The 18427-nt window shown below is 40.3% G+C and overlaps 1 protein-coding gene across 2 annotated transcripts in view; it reads right to left on the reverse strand.

Moving 5' to 3' along the window:
- The window catches only part of LOC140135927 (zinc finger protein 423-like), a 79757-nt gene extending 62251 nt beyond the window's left edge, over nucleotides 1-17506 (reverse strand). For both annotated transcript variants that reach the window (XM_072157603.1, XM_072157602.1), the window contains exon 1: nucleotides 16798-17506. In XM_072157603.1, the coding sequence (XP_072013704.1) occupies nucleotides 16798-16837 (40 nt within the window). In that variant the 5' untranslated portion in view covers nucleotides 16838-17506. The remainder of the gene's footprint in view (nucleotides 1-16797) is intronic.
- Nucleotides 17507-18427: the final 921 nt, after the last annotated feature.

Below are 18427 nucleotides of genomic sequence, written 5' to 3' on the forward strand. Positions count from 1 at the left end.
AATCAGCAAGTAGTACCCATCGAGTTTAAGTCACCCAATTGTGTGGCTAAACCATGACACTGGTAATCACTGTTCATCCTTTATAAAGTTTATGCCTGCTAAGATGCCCATCATGGCAAGTCCATCACAAGTGAGCCATTATAACAAGGAGGCGCGAGGAGAAAGTGTTTTAGTAATCCAAGAATCTCCGCGATCCCAACACGTTGAGGAGTTACAGTAATAATTACTAAGTATCAGTTGTTGAGAAATAAGCCAGAGGACACAGGGTATTCTCGAGCATGACTGTTGTGACATATTCTTTGCCAATTCTCGCCTTGGGCACCGATTCTAAAGATCTATGGTCTATCTGCCAGTCCTCATTTTGGCGAGGTAATCAAGCCCCTAGGCAACCGCATAGGCTGATATCTCCCAAGAGGGTGCAGCAAAGCACTCCTACACACATAACCTACTGTGTTGCACGAAAAAACATTAAATGAAAGAGAAAAAAATACAGGTTGTGGAAAATCTCCTGGAGAGCACATCTGTAGTGCAGATTTTTATTTATTTTCAGCAAAGCTAGAAAATGTAATTTGCAACCCCGTGCTCCTGGGACCCCCTCAAGATTTTTAAGTCTCTTCTCCTGGGATCCCAGGTCTACATGTCACAAAACCCTATTATGCAGGCCACGTTGGTCCCAGCTACCACTTTTTTATAGGCCAGGCCCATAAAACACACAAGAATCCCAGAGGCGACAGGAATTCTGCAGTTCCATTTTCAATCATATCCCCGCTACTCCCACCTGAGCGAAAATGTAATTTGCGACCGCTTGCAGGATATAAGGCTGCTCCGTTTCCATTTGCAAGCTATGCTATAGCACACTCTTGGGAGTAACTATGAGGCCCTGGTATAGAGCAAATTGTCTTGGTATCTTTGCATCAAGCTATACATCCCACGGGTGTCGTGTCTTGCACATAGCAAATCTTCCTCTATCAGCAAAATCCTTCTAACCTCACCATCATGATTGTCCAATCTATCCTCAGGGAGCCCGTTTTCACATCAACGATGCCCTACTTCACGACTGACCCAGTCCTCAATGGGGAAAGCGATCCTCTGCCGCAAACACACAACCGAGGTCATAGAAACATTTTCGTTTCCTGGTGCTATAAAGCTAAAGCTTCTCTGATATAAAATGAGAGAAAAAACATTTGCAACTCCCTCGACCTGGGAGAGCCGACATTCCCTCCTCAATATTTTGTACTAGTTCGCTGCAGCGCCAAGTAATCAAAATAAAACGACACCAATGACTTTATTCACAGCATTTCCCTATAGATACTCCGATGGATAGAATACCAAGCACAATGTAAGTGTATGTGTACAATGACTCTTTACAACTTCAATTCAGGGGAATAAAATATGCCAATTTGTGACTCCCATATTCATATGAAAAACCTCAAAATCTCATATAAATGCTTCATGATAATGTTAAAAACAATCTTATCAAACGAAACATAGAAAGGTGTCTGCAATCATGACGACAGTAGTGTGAAGCATTAAGAGTATGTGCAGTGGCGTAGATTTCTTTTTGACATTGGGGGGATGGGGTTGGGAAAAATTAGTGAATCCAGAACCTTTTGGCGGCAGAATAAGGTTATGGTGCAAATTGGCGCGAAGCGGGCAACAAATTTTGCCATTTTGAAGCTAAATTGATGAAATGTTGTGCAATAGTGGAATAAATTCGCGTGTAGCGTGAATAAAATTTGGGCTTTGGGGGCTAAAATGCCCAAATATGAGGTTAATTTAGTCAGAAACTCACATACAAGCGTCAACATTGGGGGGGATGATTGTATGGACCATCCCCCCTGGCAAAATATTGGGGGGCTTTATCCCCCCCCCCATCCCCCCGGGATCTACGCCTATGAGTATGTGGTAAACTGAGGACATCTGCTGTGTGTGTAGATAAACATTAATAGCTTCCAGAATTCCCAATCAAAAACATTGTTCTTTTTGTTTTTTTATCATTTTGTTATCATCCTCATCTCCATCCTCATCATCACTCGACAGCTGTACTGGTATAAAAACTACAAAATGCTCCATATACTAATTCATCTAGACTCTATTTCCCTAAACACTCTCTATTATATACCTCTCTATTATATACCTCTCAATTTCTGTTTTATACATACTGTCAGTGTCTCTCTCCCTAAACCCGACCTGCCCAACCCCCTCTCTCCCTACCTTTCTCTCTGCTTGTCTGTCTGCCCATCTGTCTCTCTCCCTCTTAACCCTCCCACATAAACCTACTGGGTTTTAGCTGCTCTGTATAAACTACCCCAGATTAACCACCCCTCCCCTAGACCATCTGTCTTTATCCCTCTCCCTCTGTCTGTCTAGCTTTCCTGTCGATGTCTCATACTTATAGAAATCTCCTGGGTTTAAACTGCTCTGTGTAACCATCCATGATTACCACCCCATCCCAAGACTGTCTGTCTTTATCCCTCTGCCTGTCTGTATGTCTCTTGACGTACAGAAACCTACTGCAGGTTTAAACTGCTCTTTATAACCATCCGTGATAACCACCCCTTCCCCAGGCCATCTGTCTTTATCCCTCGGTCTGTCTGTCTGTCTCTCCTGTCTCATGCATTATAGAAACCTTGTTTTAAACTGTGCAACTAGCCATGATTGCCACCCCTTCCCTAGACCATCTGTCTTTATCCCTCTGTCTGTAATGTCTCCTGACTCTTGCTTACAGACACCTACTTGCTTTAAACTGCTCTATATAACCACCCGTGATAACCACCCCTTCCCCAGGCCATCAGTCTGTCTTTATCCCTCTGTCAGTCACTCTCTCTCTCCCTCATGGCTAATATAGAAACCTCCTGGTTTTAAACCGCTCCATGTAACCATCCATGGTTACCTCCCCATCTCTAGATCGTGCTACCCCTCTGTCTGTATGTCTCCTGAGTCTTAATTGCTTAAACACCTACTGTATCTAAATTGCTCTGTATAACCACCTATGATAATCACCTCTTCTCCAGACTGTCTTTCAATATGTCTGTCTTTACCTCTCTGTCTGTCTGTTTGTCCCCCCCCCCCCATACCAATTCTCATTACAATTCCTCATTCAATAGAGGCCTTGCATGTGACGTATCATCCCGTAAATATGGCGGACTACTCAAATGCATTCAACAAAAGCATGATTGCAATCTACCGTGACAGTTCGTCTCACACACATAACCCTGCACTACGATCAAATAGGTTGATGACAACATTTGATTGAATGGACTGCACTCCGCCATAACTACGGTGAAGGACACGGTTCAAATCCTTTGTCTGGAGCCAATCGATAATTTCATGCAAGGCCTCTATGCATACATGAATAGCAAACTCACAAACCATTCAATACACAACGGAGCTCCAATTCCCCCAAGCACGGAGTCAACGCTGCTATTCAATCAAACCCAAATATTCATGAGACTCCAATTCATATTGCCATCATGCCATACTTGATGCAATGTATTATACATTTCACACTTATGAAAGTAAACATCGATTGTAGTCTTCTAAAATATGACAAATATGATGAAAATTTACAAGCCAATTTTGATGCATATTGCAAAGATAATGTGTGTAAACACTTCTTTCTCTGGTCTTATTTTGTAGCATTTTGATAACACTTATCGCATACATGTATGTGTGTTTGCATCTGTATTTTTTTCAAAGTTTATGGACTGGGGCGGATATCATTAGGTTAGGCCGGATAGGGGCAAGTTCTCACCGAGTTGAAATGGACAACAGTGTTCCTTCTTTCGGTTCGAGTAGGGATCAGGAAAACAATAAAATGTATAAAATAAACAATACAAGAGTGCAGACATTTCCAGCCCGGAAGTATCCCACAACAGCGGCGTTGTGTTCCCTTACTTCCTTATACACAGTAAAATTTCACATCAGGTGAGTGCAAGTGCCTATGGTATTATAAATCCATAATTATTTAGAATTAGGCCTGTTATCGATGCAGTTTTTTAAAATCAATATATCAGTTGCGACATATCGATACATACTGATATATTGACACATTTTCAAGATGCAATTTATGTTTCTTCAATGTTTATTATACAACAGAATAGGCCCCCGACATAACAAAACGACTGTGCTAAGTCTTTTGGGGTGTCTTCTGGAGGGTTTGAGATGATATGATAGCTCAGCTTGGAATTGGGAGATGGTAATTTGGGGATAATCTAAGCATGTGTGCCATATCGTTTGTGTATCGATTAGTACCACTGAGTGTACCAACATGTCGGAAGTCTATGAATTTTCCGACTATCGATACTTTCGACAATTGATAACGGGCCTATTAAGAATATGGGTGATTGCATACATGTAGTTTTCATTTAACATTGATCGTATCCGATTTGAATCTTTGGACTGAAAAAGCTAGAAAGGATTGGGATGAGGTTAAGTTTGGATCAGCAGGTCTGGTGTGCAAAAAAATGGAAAGAAAAAATTTCGGGACAGGTCGGGTCGGGTTGGTATTATTCGGAAAATGCCAGTATTGGGTTGGAAAAAATCTTGCCCCACAGGGCATTATTTCATATCCTGCTGGTAACACAAGCACCCGCCCGGACTTTTATAAATGGTAATTTAAAGAAGTATTTTTGTACATCACAATTTTTTTTTTAAATGTTCATATTTTTTTTGATTGTTTGTTCAAGTTAAAGGTACAATCCTGCCTACGTGTAGTCCCAAGACAATACATGCATGTAAGTAATATGCAAGTATAAAACTATAAATGATTAATATAAAATGATACTTTTTCCAAGGCTATCACAATGATCTGGTATAGTTTTTATAATGTTGAATTCCCTACGAAATTGTGCGGCCTAAATTTCAGAAATAACTACGTCCCTCATGACCGTCTTTCTAGATCAGCGTCAACCCAGAAGACTTAGGCAGGAGTTGCTTTTAATCTCAATGTTTTCTCCGGAGTTCCACATCATTTATATTTAAACATGTTATATATCCAGTGTAGTGCAACAATGGGAAGAATAATAAAAATCCCTTTAAAAGGGATGTGCTGGACCAAGTTGCTTACAATGAGTAATATCATTATTTCTTTATTATGAAATAATTATTTTGAAGTGCACAGATTAGGGTGGTTCAAAAAATTTTGGGGAGATTAAAAAGATAACATGAAGAAGAGCAAGGTAGTTTGTGTGTCAATTGTGTTCTTGTACCCAGGGATATATTTGTTGGGGAGTGGGGGAAAGTGACATGTAAGGGGTAAAAATGAAAATTTTCATTTTTTTATTGTCCTGATGGAATGGGGGACTGGGGAAAATTAAGGGGGTAGCTTATGCCCCTTGGTGCTACCACTGGTGATCTTGCAGAGCCAGGAGGAATGGGGGGGGGACTCAATGGGATAAAAAATTGACAAATGGGGGATGAAAATTTGGCTTTGCCCCCTCACACTAAAATCCAGGCTACGCTACTGTGCAGAGCGCATGATATACTTATGACGCAACTGCTGAGTACAGCCTACATACTCAAGTTTAATGCTAGGGTTAGGTGTAGCTTTTCAAGCCAAAGGCACAAATGGCCCTTTATAATGTAGCTTATCCATACACAACAGAGCCAATAATTAATTTACAATAAAATATTAATTAATTACACAATTGAACTGTTTTAAAGCAACGGTGTCGATTTAAAAAAAAATCAGGCCCCTTAAAATGCGACTCTGTTAAAGGCCCTTTCAGTGATTGCACAGGAACATAAAAAAAAATGGAAATTTGTCAGAGTTGCTTAGAAATAAAGAATAAGTCTACAGAATTTCATTAAACCACTTTTCCCTGAATACATCGACAAATTAGTCAAAAACAGAAGTTTTAGAAAGGTTTTCTACTTCAACTCAGATCGACTCGAGAAAATCGAGATTTTCAGTACAGTCTTTGCCCCAATGTCGACTGGAAAAACTTCCTAGTCCAGTGTTTCTAACACGGGGAAGTAGAGTCTAAATTGATTTAAAACAGGCGCTTAATTTTTGTAGTAGAAAACAAAATAAGCAATTAAACATGTTAAAGGTCACCGAGGCAAACTAACGGTCAATTCAAATATGAAAAACAGTTAAAATTGTGTATTTTGTTTAAAATAGTAGCTACTGATGTAATAAGTAGTAGAAACAATACGCAACGCGTGTTGGTACGTGGAGAGTGAGCTTCTTTTCGATCTCGAGTCGGACTTTTTGTACTGTCAGTATCAAAAGTCCAGAATCATGCAAATGCTTTATTTTGTCTAAAATACACGGCTTTCGACCGAACCACTAGCAGGCTATGTTAGCACATCTATGCCAATTACAAAGGTACCAAAATCTGAATTTTGATGATTTTTACGATCGTCCGGATGAGCAAATCACTGAATGGGCCTTTAATAAGGGCCACACAAATGTGGAGCACTATTTTATGGTCAAAGAGGGGTATTAAATACATGTCTCCCCCTCCCCATTAGCATATCTGATCCACAATCAAGCCACTGAAAAGATGAAAGTTTCAGTTAATGCACAAAATATCAAAAATTGAAATCTACAAGCCATATAGTATTAATCCATCTACTTTGATAGAAATTCCAGTTTCCATTCTTCACAGTTTTCTTCAAAGTTCAAATCATCTAAAAAATAATAACCAATTTGACCGATTCTAATCCCACAAGGTGGTGAGAGAAGTGAATTTCTTGGCCCCCATACATGCATGTGCAAATTGGATAGTGTCTCCAGATACGCAAGCTACGTATCAATAGACGCACCTTGGGAAACCAAGTTTGAGACTTGTAGGAAAGCTATTCATACTATGAGGCGTCTATCTCGCTGGATCTTGGGACATCAAATTCAGCAGAATGCTCAATTTCCCTTGAATTATTGGTGATGATAATTTGCACATATTTTTTTGAGAAGGTGATGATAAGTTCCTGTGCTTTACTTCATTACACTCATAGATGTAAATTTGCTTGGGAACAATCTGGCAAAAGGGGTAAGAAGTACTTTTATGATGTACGATTCATCATAAAACTTACCAGGTTGACTTTTCAGATTGACATAATTGTTAAAGGGAACTCATTACTATCAATACATACATTGTACAAGACATTGCCGTATGAAGGATGGATTTTTTTTTTACGGGGGGCTTCTCTGAAAAGTACGCTTCAGATTTTTGGTAAAAAGTGAGCCTGAACCCCAATAAAAGTTGTTCTTTTTTGGATTTTTCTCCCAATAAAATGCTTTAATTTCACATCACAATCTGCATGGGTGGAGAAAAGAGAATGGGTCATGCCACATTCTCCCAGTGTCATATTGGTTCACTTTTAGGGACGCACCATTTGTTTCTCAGGGGGGCACGAAACGAAAGTTTGTGTTGGGTGGAATTTTTTTAATTTTCAAACGCCTATCTCTCCCAGCTGGTTCACATTGTAAGGGTCCGGATGGGTAGATGGAGAAAGCAAATGGGTCCTGCCATTTTATAGCCCTTCCTGCTGGTCTGGCTCACAGTGTGTCATATTGGTTCACTTTTCATGTCATTATAGTCTGCACTGACTACCATGACTACTAAGTGGAGGATGGTTCCTGGGCCTTTCCCCCCCCCCAATCTTGAAAGTACATTACCTGTGCCTACTGGAGTACAACTCTAGGGGCCTATCGGTAAAAGATTTCTACTGAAAAGGGGGTCATTCAGTGTGCAAAAAAATGAATCGGTCCGAAGCGGGTGGGTTTGTTCCAAATTTTTCAGGACTGGTCGGGTTGACATTGTTCGGGGAAAGGATCATGAAGGTAGCAGAGGGTTGAAAAATCTTGCCCCGCAGGGCATTACTGCACACCTGCTACCCCTTCCAAAATGACTGGGGGAAGGTCTTGATTTTGGATCGGGTATAGGGATGTGCTCCTTGGATTCAAAAACCATGCCCCAAATGGACAAAATTTCATGAATATGAGACCAAAATATATACATAGCCCTAATTTTCACAAATTTTGTCAACACAATGAAGAATCTGCACTTTTCCAGATTTTGGAAAAAAAGATTTTGAAAACCACCCCCTTTCGTGACCAGTTTTCTGAAAATTATAACCCAAAGTTATAGTATACCAAAAAGCCCAGCAAAAAGCAAGAAAATGCCCCGGGGAAAATGCACCCCATAATCTGCCACACATCCCCATACACGCACCTTTCCCCTAAGAACCCCGGGCCCAAACCATAGCCTGATGCACACATCTGTAAATATCAGACTTGGCTAGACATCAATTTGTGTCCCTATGATAGAGAGTGGCCTCCCCTAAGTCTCCAGAGAGCTGATCTATAACTAGCCTAGTCCAAAGCCTAGTCATTACATGCTTGGGGTAAACTCAAGTCTGGAAACTCATTTTTTATTTAAACCACCTTTTTTTTAACTTGAACTTAACCACCTTTTTTTGCCATTTGAACATTTTGCATAATTTCTTTGTTTTAATAGCATAATTAGGAAATTATAGATATTTTGTTGAATTTATATAGATAGATTTGTGCAATAAAATTCAAAATTTACACCTTAAAGTTTTCAAAATCCCATCTGATCGGAGCTTGTGATTGGTTCCCACAATTACACACTCCCAGGTAGCGATGACCTGAATTTTACATATTGAATTGGATCAGCCGATCTGGCTTAAATTATTCACAAGCTCCTCTGTATTACCAGTTGCAGCTTGTATGATGTTCGTTCCATCAATGTATTTCCATTCATTCAGCCATTTAAATAATTGAAAGCCTTGTTTCAAATCCTGCCAATCAAAAAGGGGTTGTGATTTTATGGTTAACGGACTGGGGGACACCCCATCAGTCCGAAACACCATCAATCCAAACTCCTGTCAGTCTGAAAACCCGTCAGGGTTACTAGGGTTAACCCTATCCCAACCCTTACCCTAACCGGTTTTCGGCTGACAGGGTTTCGGATTGATGGTGTTTCGGACTGACAGGGAGACCCCAACAGACTATGATCGGAGTTCAGATCATTTTGGAGACTAAACTTCTGGTTGACCTGCAACTATACAGACCAAACATCATTTCATGTTTGATACCTAAAAAAAACTGATCACTGGCGATGTCATTTCTTAAAACAAAACAGGCAAGGGAACTGTATTGTCAGAAAAGATTAGTTCTTCTCCCAAGGTCCTGGGTGTTGCTGGATAGAAGAGTGAAACTTGCAATATTTTGTAGTTGAAACTTGCAACAGAATAGAATAATACAATGGTACAATTTGTGGCAAAGGAAGGAACATATGGCTACATGCACAAACTGTCTTGATAAAAACTGCCTCTAAACATATCTAGAACCAATTCCCTAAAGTATATGATTCCCATAGGAGTGTGCTGACTCAAGATACAAGAGGGACCATTATAGGGTCAGTGCAATGTGTCATATATGTATTTTATTCTATTCTGAAAGAAATAAATATGGCAGAAATATATATGCAAGTACCTAACATTATTCAACATGTGTAGCTACTTTACTTTTATTTATTTTTCTTATTTTAAAACCAGGGTGACTATGCTTCCCACAGGTCTTCCATCATGCATTGCGTTGTTGGGCAGGCAAAACCTCCTTAGATGTGTCTTTGGCCCCTGAACATGTTTAAAGTAAAACCTTCTATGTAACCTGTTGGCAGTTTTGCTTTAAACATGTTCAGGGGCCAAGGACACATAGGAGGTTTTGCCTGCCCAGCGACATGGGATATGTGAACAGACAGCCAAGCGTTACCCTGATTGGAACTGGCTGCAAGCAAAATCTTTGTCATTCACTGTATCTGCCTCACAATAAAAAAAATTGCCTTCACCAGGAATTGAACTGGTGCCCTCCGAGTTGCAGCAAATGTAAAGATCTGAACCGCTGCTCTCAAATTGCACCTATAGGTGAACAGGACCACCCCCTCCCCTCCCCCACCCCGGGCCCTGTTTCTGTTGAGATTTTTATGCAACATAATATTTCAGTAAATTAAAAAGTATTAATTCCAATTAAATAATTTGTAAAGTAAAATAATTATTGGCTTAAACTTACTTGTAATGCATAAAATAAAGGAATTTCACAACTACGAGCTCGGATGCATGCATAAATAGCACATTATCAGTTATAGTCATTTCATCTGGACATTAAGATTCATGTTTGATGTATGACCTGGGACATGGTCTTGGTAGGAGTCTATTCAATAGTCTATCCATCTCTCTACAACAAAATTAGCCTGAAACTCCAAGGACATCATGGCTTTCGCAAAACTACTAACTCAATCTGCGTGGGAGTCCAACAAAAATCATCACTTCACAAATCCAATTCTGCACAATACTGTATTATCTGTGTGGGAGTCTAGCCCTGCCAACCGACAAATAGCCCATTCCCATTCTGCACACTGGTCTCTCAGGATATGATCTCAATTTGGAGCGGTTCTCCCCCAGGATGGCGATAAACAATCAGAAAAATTAATGATTTTATTCTGTTCGGAATGGTTGCCAATGAATAATATTCCGTTGGGAACCGGCAACAACATTCTGCTATTCATGATGGAAATTGAACGCTAGCTAGCGTGATATTATACTTTAGAATATTATTGCTTTCTTAGCTTGAATTTATCTGGCATGAAACTGATGATCATGGCTGTGAAGAAGTTTTTATTCCTGATTCCTGATATTATCATTTTGTGCCACATTACATATCAGGATCTTTATTTCAGATTTGGCACCAAATTTTAACTGACCATTGTAAATTTTAATTTTGATATATGCATTTTGTTTTTTGTATGAATAAAGATAATAATAATAATAATGTTTCTATTCATCATAAGGATATGAGAGAAAAAAGTGAGATGGGATGTGAAATATCAATTTCTCTCATATCCTTGATCATAAGCACCAAAAAATGCACTTCACATATAGATGAGTTGACCTCAATGTTTATCAACAAAGGCAAGGGACTGGTATATCTATATGCTTGAGTGAACCCCATGCAACCACTACACTGTCCAATAGTCTTATTGTGATGTGGCGGGAGTTTTAAAAGCACGAGCCCTGAACAGAATATGATGCACATGCATACTGCCAGGCAAAATACAATGGAAATTGTGATGATGCGTGCGCATACTGCCAGGCATTGATGTCAGAAGTCAACTCATCTATACACCACTCTACTTAGATCAAAGAGATTATACCCAAAGAACACCAACTCTAATGCTACATGGTAAAGCTGCCATATTGAGGGCAAATAGCATTATAAATAGTGCAGTCAGTGTATCTCTGGCGTTTTTTTAGTTGAAGCCCAAAATCAAAAGATAATTTCAGTCTTTAAGCTTGAGTGTTACAAAGTTTTTGCAATTATTGCTTAGTGCACATGTTTGTCACAAACAAAAGAACAAAAAAAAACCACTTTGAACTAAGTTTACTGGGTGCATAGCAAAATTATCCGGAGGTACACCAATTTGCCCTCCATGAGCAAAACACAAACATGGCAGAGTTGGTACTCTTTGATTCTACCTCATTGGGAGGTACACTATTTGCCCCCCATGAGTGACACACAAACATGGCAGAGTTGGTACTCTTTGGTTCTACTTCATTGGGAGGTACACTATTTGCCCTCCATGAGTGACACACAAACATGGCAGAGTTGGTACTCTTTGGTCCTGCCTCATTGGGAGGTACACTATTTGCCCTCCATGAGTGACACACAAACATGGCAGAGTCGGTACTCTTTGGTTCTGCCTCATTGGAAGGTACACTATTTGCCCCCCATGAGTGCCACACAAACATGGCAGAGTCAGTACTCTTTGGTTCTGCCTCATTGGAAGGTACACTATTTGCCCCCCATGAGTGCCACACAAAAATGGGAGAGTCAGTACTCTTTGGTTCTGCCTCATTGGAAGGTACACTATTTGCCCCCCATGAGTGCCACACAAAAATGGGAGAGTCAGTACTCTTCGGTTCTGCCTCATTGGAAGGTACACTATTTGCCTTCCATGAGCAACACACAAAAATGACATGAGTCAGTACTCTTTGGTTCTCATCGGGAGGTACACTACTTGCCTTCCAAGAGCAACACACAAATATGGCAGACTTGGTACTCTTTGGTTAGAGCTACCTCATTGGGGGAGGGGGGATTTGCCCTCCATGAGCAACACACAAATATGGCAGAGTTGGTACTCTTTGGTTAGAGCTACCTCATTGGAGCGGGGGGATTTGCCCTCCATGAGCAACACACAAATATGGCAGAGTTGGTACTCTTTGGTTAGAGCTACCTCATTGGAGCGGGGGGGTTTGCCTCCATGAGCAACACACAAATATGGCAGAGTTGGTACTCTTTGGTTCTACCTCATCGGACGGTACACTATTTGCCCTTCATGAGCAACACACAAAAATGGCACAGTCAGTAAGTGTTTTTCATTAGCCCTTTAGAGCAGACTCAATAGGATGGCGCTGCACAAAATGGGTGAAGGCTTTTGAATTTGGCGGGTTTTACCCATATTGAATACTGCCCTCCTATTGTGTACGCCATGCTTCAAAAAGGCTCATTGTTATTAGATGCAGCTCTTATTATGTCCACTCCACATGCCCCATTGTTATCAAGTTCAAGATCTATATATTACAAATAAACTTTACTTTTCTACAAAAAAATCCTTAGTAATTTTTTCTCAAATGAAGCATTAAATGGCCTACATGTAGGATATTTGACAAGTCCGTAATCACTCAATAAGTGGAAATAGGGGGTATGTTAGGGTGGGCAAGGTTGGCCAGCCCAGGAAGCTGCCAGTCAACCTCCCTAAGACTGCTGCAGGCAGGCTGGGGGTACTGACTGCATGATGGCTGGCTAGCTGACTGTCACACTGGTTGCCCATATGGCCAGGCAGGTACTAAGGAACTGAAGTGTCTCTTCAGGAAACCAGCGGCAAATCTGATTAACACTTTCCCTGTATCGACCAATTACCGATAGGCATGTCTACCTTAATATGGATACACAGGCTGATTCTCGTTGCATGGTTTTGGGTTATGTGGCATTTGCATGCGTTATAATGTGTGTATGGGGGCATGTGGGGTGTGGAATGGGGGGGGCCTTGTGTGTGTTGCGTCATGGTACATTTCGACTGCTCAGTGCAAGAAATGGGCAAGTGCAATAGCTGCCATGTGTAGATGAGTACAATATACCTACTGTTTGTTTGTAAATTGCCAAATGTTCACAGTGCAGCTTATTGCACTTACCCACTTCTGGCACTAAGCAGTCGATTTGTTTGTGGTGCCAAATGAGGACAGACACCTGATTCTTTAAAACTATCAAACAAGGAATCACCTGCAATGGGGGGACTGTCCTCACTTTTTTAATAGCAGCAATGGATTTCTGATACATGAAAGGTCCAAACTTTGCTGCAGTATGAAGCTGTATGACAAGGTGTGTCCATGGTCCCACTGACAACCATGTTTCAAAGCAGGAACATGTAGGACATGCAGGTGTGTGCATGTAAAGGGTTGGAAAGTTTTGTGCATACATTCTATGCATCGGCAGCCTTTAATTTTAGGTGCTCTTAAGGTGGTATGTCAATGTGGAAATTTCTGGAAATTAGGATATGCTTTGAGAATGTTTTTAATAGAGTAATTGAGTATGGAAAAGTACAATGATCAATATGCTTTTTGTTTGAAGCAAATACGACATGCAGGATGCAGTTCCGTGGTTTTCATTTTACATCACTTTATATTTTCTTTGTATCTTATTGTTTTTATCAATAATCAATGTAGTCAATGATCTAAAACTGAAAAGGCTCATTAATATGTGATTTTTGCAAATATTTTGCTAAAAATACATGCATTAATATTGTTCAGGGTACTTTTATTTTGTATATTTTTGCCTCAATTGAAACTTGGTCAAATTGTTTCTAGTAATAATGTTCGAATATATATATTATTGTCTATATTCGCCCTTTAATTACTGGAAAATGTGCAAATTTTCATAATTTTGGAGCGGTGCAAATTTTAAAACCGTGACACCCCTCAAAAAGCGACCAACAAAATAACTTGTTGAATATAGTAGTGTTGTACAGGTTATAGTATGTAGGCCAACTCGCTTTGGGTTCAAGTGGCAAATTAACAGTACATTAAATTTGGTGCTGTGTCTCAAATCTTACACAGAAATTTACAGGTTTTCTACATATTCTTTCCAATTTTAAAGGGGAATTTTTGTCGTGATTCTAGCATCCTCTTTTTAGGGCTTAGTTATATCCATGATGAAAAAAACTTATTTCTAAAATTTCAAGATTTTATACATTATGCAAGTTAGCATAATTGCATTACCATGCCCCATATCAGGCTCATTTTGTGACGGACAGACAGAAAACACAAAATTGGATGTCTTTGTCGAACAACCGAATCCCCACCTATTTTTTTGGAGTATAAGTGGGAGCTCGGGACAAGGCTGTGGATCATGAAATGGCCCTTTGTGGTGGGCAGAAGCATTAAAATTTAGGGGGGGCATATTTTTTGCCTATGTTACTAGGAAATTTTCAATTTCAAACTATTTTAACCCCAAGTGAAGGTGAATTTTGCTATTCTGATAGGCTGCATGCAAAGTGTGCAAAATTTTAGAAATTTACAAAAAAGTTTAGGCCCAAAACGTGGTGTTTTTTGGACCAAAAAGCATTTACCCTCCTATCCACTATTGCATTCCCTAAATGATTTCACTATGTGTGTCGTTTCTGACCATTTTACATGTACACAAGAGGTTCCAAAATGGTAATCAACATCTTCTCAACTTAGCTTGTAAACCAATAGAGCTAGTTAACATTTTCTATCCTCCAAGTCACACTGTGCCTCCAAGTTATGAGATACAATCATCATCTCATGTTTACACACAATAAAATCTATGTTTGTTGAGTCTAAGACGTGCTTTTAATTCTCTTGTTCACCGTTAATAAGAACAAGAAAATACAACAGGAAATACAAGAAATCTAAAAGGACAAGAGAGTACGATGGAAAGAAAATCCGTTCCACAGAGACTCAAGGCTGCCGAGACTTTAACATCAGAAGAATTCTCCAGACACCAACAGTAATGCATCGTTAGAACAATTTACCATAAAGTTGACTCATCTCCAAGGATCAACAATTCAACATCTTAAAATAAAATTCGATTTCACCATCAGTTTCAACCTATCGTAGTCTCAGTTTTGCCTTTAATGGAAACAGTTTAAAAGAGCTTCAAACCCACACTGGCAATCATAGGAGACAACCAGGGAAAACAAAGGCTTTTAAATGGAACTCCCATAGGTCCTTGCAAGACGATATTTATTTGTTGGTAGTATCCCCAAAGTTGCTTTTTGACTGTTTAATCGATATCAGTCTATGTACTATAAAATGAATTTTAAAACTTTCATATTTATGTCAAATATTAGTCTTCACAATATACAATTGACTTGCAAATTGGCTAGCTAGCGATGAATAAGGTGTACGGTTTGTGTTTAGTACGCATCATCAAAGTGTAGTTTCAGTGCAAACATAAGATCTTAATTTAACAAATATTTTAACCAAACTAATGACAGGCCTATGCTTCTAATTAAGTCAAATTTTTATGCTTAATTAATCATGGGCTCTGGAAGATTTAAAATATTGGGGACTCGCCCATACGAGGCAGAAATCATTTGGTGGGGGGGGGGGTACAAATTCAATAAATACAGGTTCCCAGATCAGGTGACATTACCCCACAGCCCTCCCCATATAGTGCACTCAAAAGTTAACACCTTTTCTTGTCCCATATGCTGGCAGCCCCTGCATCTGGCCAGTTCTCCACAGAAGAACTAACAATACACCTGTTACTTTGATGACAGACAGAACAGAATTTACATGGATAAATTTTAAACTTGACTAATTCCCAAGGAGCTTGAACCAAAAGTGGGGCTTTCAATTTACATAGGTTCTATAAACAGGCTAAAACAGCCTTCAAAAGTTCTATAAAGAACCTTAAATATTTAGGCCTAGGGACTTTCAAGGACTCAAGTTAATAAGAACTAGCCCTGTTCGCAAAACGCGATGCCCCTCAAAAAGCAAGCGAAGCTAGCGAGCATCACTGAAAAATTTCTGTGGGAAGTTTGCCCGCTCCATGGCCCCCCCTGCATTGAGAAGTCCCCCATGGGATGCTGTCGGGCCTTGATAATTTAAACTTTATAGGCCTCTTTTGTACCAAACTTTGCCCCCCCCTTGACACTTGCCTTGCCCCCTTTCAAAAAGTCCTTGCTCCATCACTGCCTGCAAAATAGCAAGTAATCATCAAACACCATCCCCATCAAGGTTGACCATAGACCCTAGAAAGACCCACAACAAACACATACGATTTCAGCTGGCCGTCACCCTATCCCTATTAAAACTAAAAGACTGACCTCTGCATGGTTGTGCAGGTGGTATCAGCTAAAAGGCATGTCCATCATACTCTCCAGGATGATCTTCAGTCATAGCTCACCGGGTTGCTCACACGGATAGCATATTGAATAAGATGATGAATCTAAAATCAGTGGACATCGGGCCAGATCCGGCCCACCGACTCACTGAGCAGTAGTGGTTGGCCACGGTATTCGGCCCTCAAACCAGGGCCTGCATGCCTTGAACATAACTTTTTGAAAAGATGTTGGCCTTCGCGGCCTGCGAGCAATTTTGAGATGTGTACACACATGACAAGGCCTCATTCGTGCGTGTAGCCTTTTGAAATTTCCCTCCATATTTTAAATTTTAATTCGGCCATACATAGCTATACATGATGATTTACGAACGACATTTTCGGATAAAAAGTTCAATACTCACGTTTGACTGCTCTCGGCTTGGATTGTTTCCGCCGCGACATCTTGCCGTCCTCACAAAGTATAAAAGTTGCCAGTTCGCGATCTCTCGATGCCACACCCCGGTTGGTGCTGCTCTCCACCGCGACGCGCGCTTTTCAATCAACGTGTGTGTCAGACAACTCCAGGATGAAACGCTCAGTACTGAAGTTGAAGTTTATGTCCAATATTCAGCATAAACAAGTACAAAATGCAGTTGGTATTGTCACAGTTTTATGCACATGTATATCGAATGAACATTATATAAATGATGATCGCATTGAGGATTTAGTACGTTCTGGCACACCACCAATGCATGATGCCGTGGCGCCCGTGACTGCTGAAACCAAGACTAGACAATTTGTGTCGACACTCGGAACCCCTCGTTTACTGAAGGACCACTGCACTGCCACTGGTAATTTCTCCAAAATATTGAATTGTACATGCATGTATATTATATGTTAGACATAATTTTAACTGCATAAAACACGACACTAATAGCACAAGATATGAGCGGATGTGTACAAGTGTTCTCCTGTCCTCGGCTCTATAGCGACGGATATGTGGGCGCTGTAGGGTTCCGCTCACTAGGTAGCCACTCCATTACATTTTCACTCGCTCCCTGCAGCGTGAGAAGTCACCTGTCACACTTTAAAACAGGCAGCTGAAAACAATTCACGCATGCGTCATGTGCTTATCTTGTCCCCGAGGGGTGCTGTGAGTCTCTTTCATTTGGCAGAATAAAACGTGCATTGGGTTCAGACGGCCCCCCTGGGGGACTTCGGTCAACGCGAAGAAGCGAATTCAATGCTTCTTTCTTCAAAGTATCCCCATGGTGCACTGTTTGGTGATGCAATGCTGATTCCAAGTAGTGTATTCAGCTCCATTTTATACCGCATTGTAATGTAAAATTGTATAGTTGAGTGTTTATGGGTGACAACCACCAAAGTGGATTTGTGGAAAAAGGCATGGATAAAGTGTTTTACTTTAGTTCAGCAATTACATTTTGTACCACTGTGTGAAGATCTTCGTAGAGGGTGTTATGTCTCATCTTGGGTCAAAACGGGATTTATTTGTGCCTGCAGTTGGGAAATTGTACAGAATATTTTTTATCATGACACACTAAATAATATTAAATGGTACCGGAGATAGGGGCCTATTTCAATTCATTATAGAAAACGACTTAAATTTAATAAGGAGCGATTGCCGAATAGGGTGTACCCAAATTCAAAGTTTTTTTTTTAAATATTAGGGGAGACCGGGGCAAAGTGGACCAAGGGGCAAAACGAAACACCCACATTGTCTTATGTATATGCTGCCCTCAATTTCCAAGCTCGTGTATAAGAACACGGCACTGGATCCATCATCCAGCATGATCCGGTTTGTGATGGGGGCGCGGCGTTAGTGTGAGTCCCGGGGTGTGAGTCAGGTATTTGTGCTTTTTACAGAAAATGTCTGTTTTCATATAGCCTATAGTCCGATAATTTATAGAAATATAATTATCTGCCAAAGCACTGTGCTGTGACAGACGGGCTTAAGCCTACTCTATTCATAGTGGTAAAGTGGGCGTCGCTATGAATGGGGGGTGTACAGCATGTTTTGCCGACGGGAATATT

This window comes from Amphiura filiformis, chromosome 16, assembly GCF_039555335.1.
Source record: "Amphiura filiformis chromosome 16, Afil_fr2py, whole genome shotgun sequence".
Lineage (NCBI taxonomy): Eukaryota > Metazoa > Echinodermata > Ophiuroidea > Amphilepidida > Amphiuridae > Amphiura > Amphiura filiformis.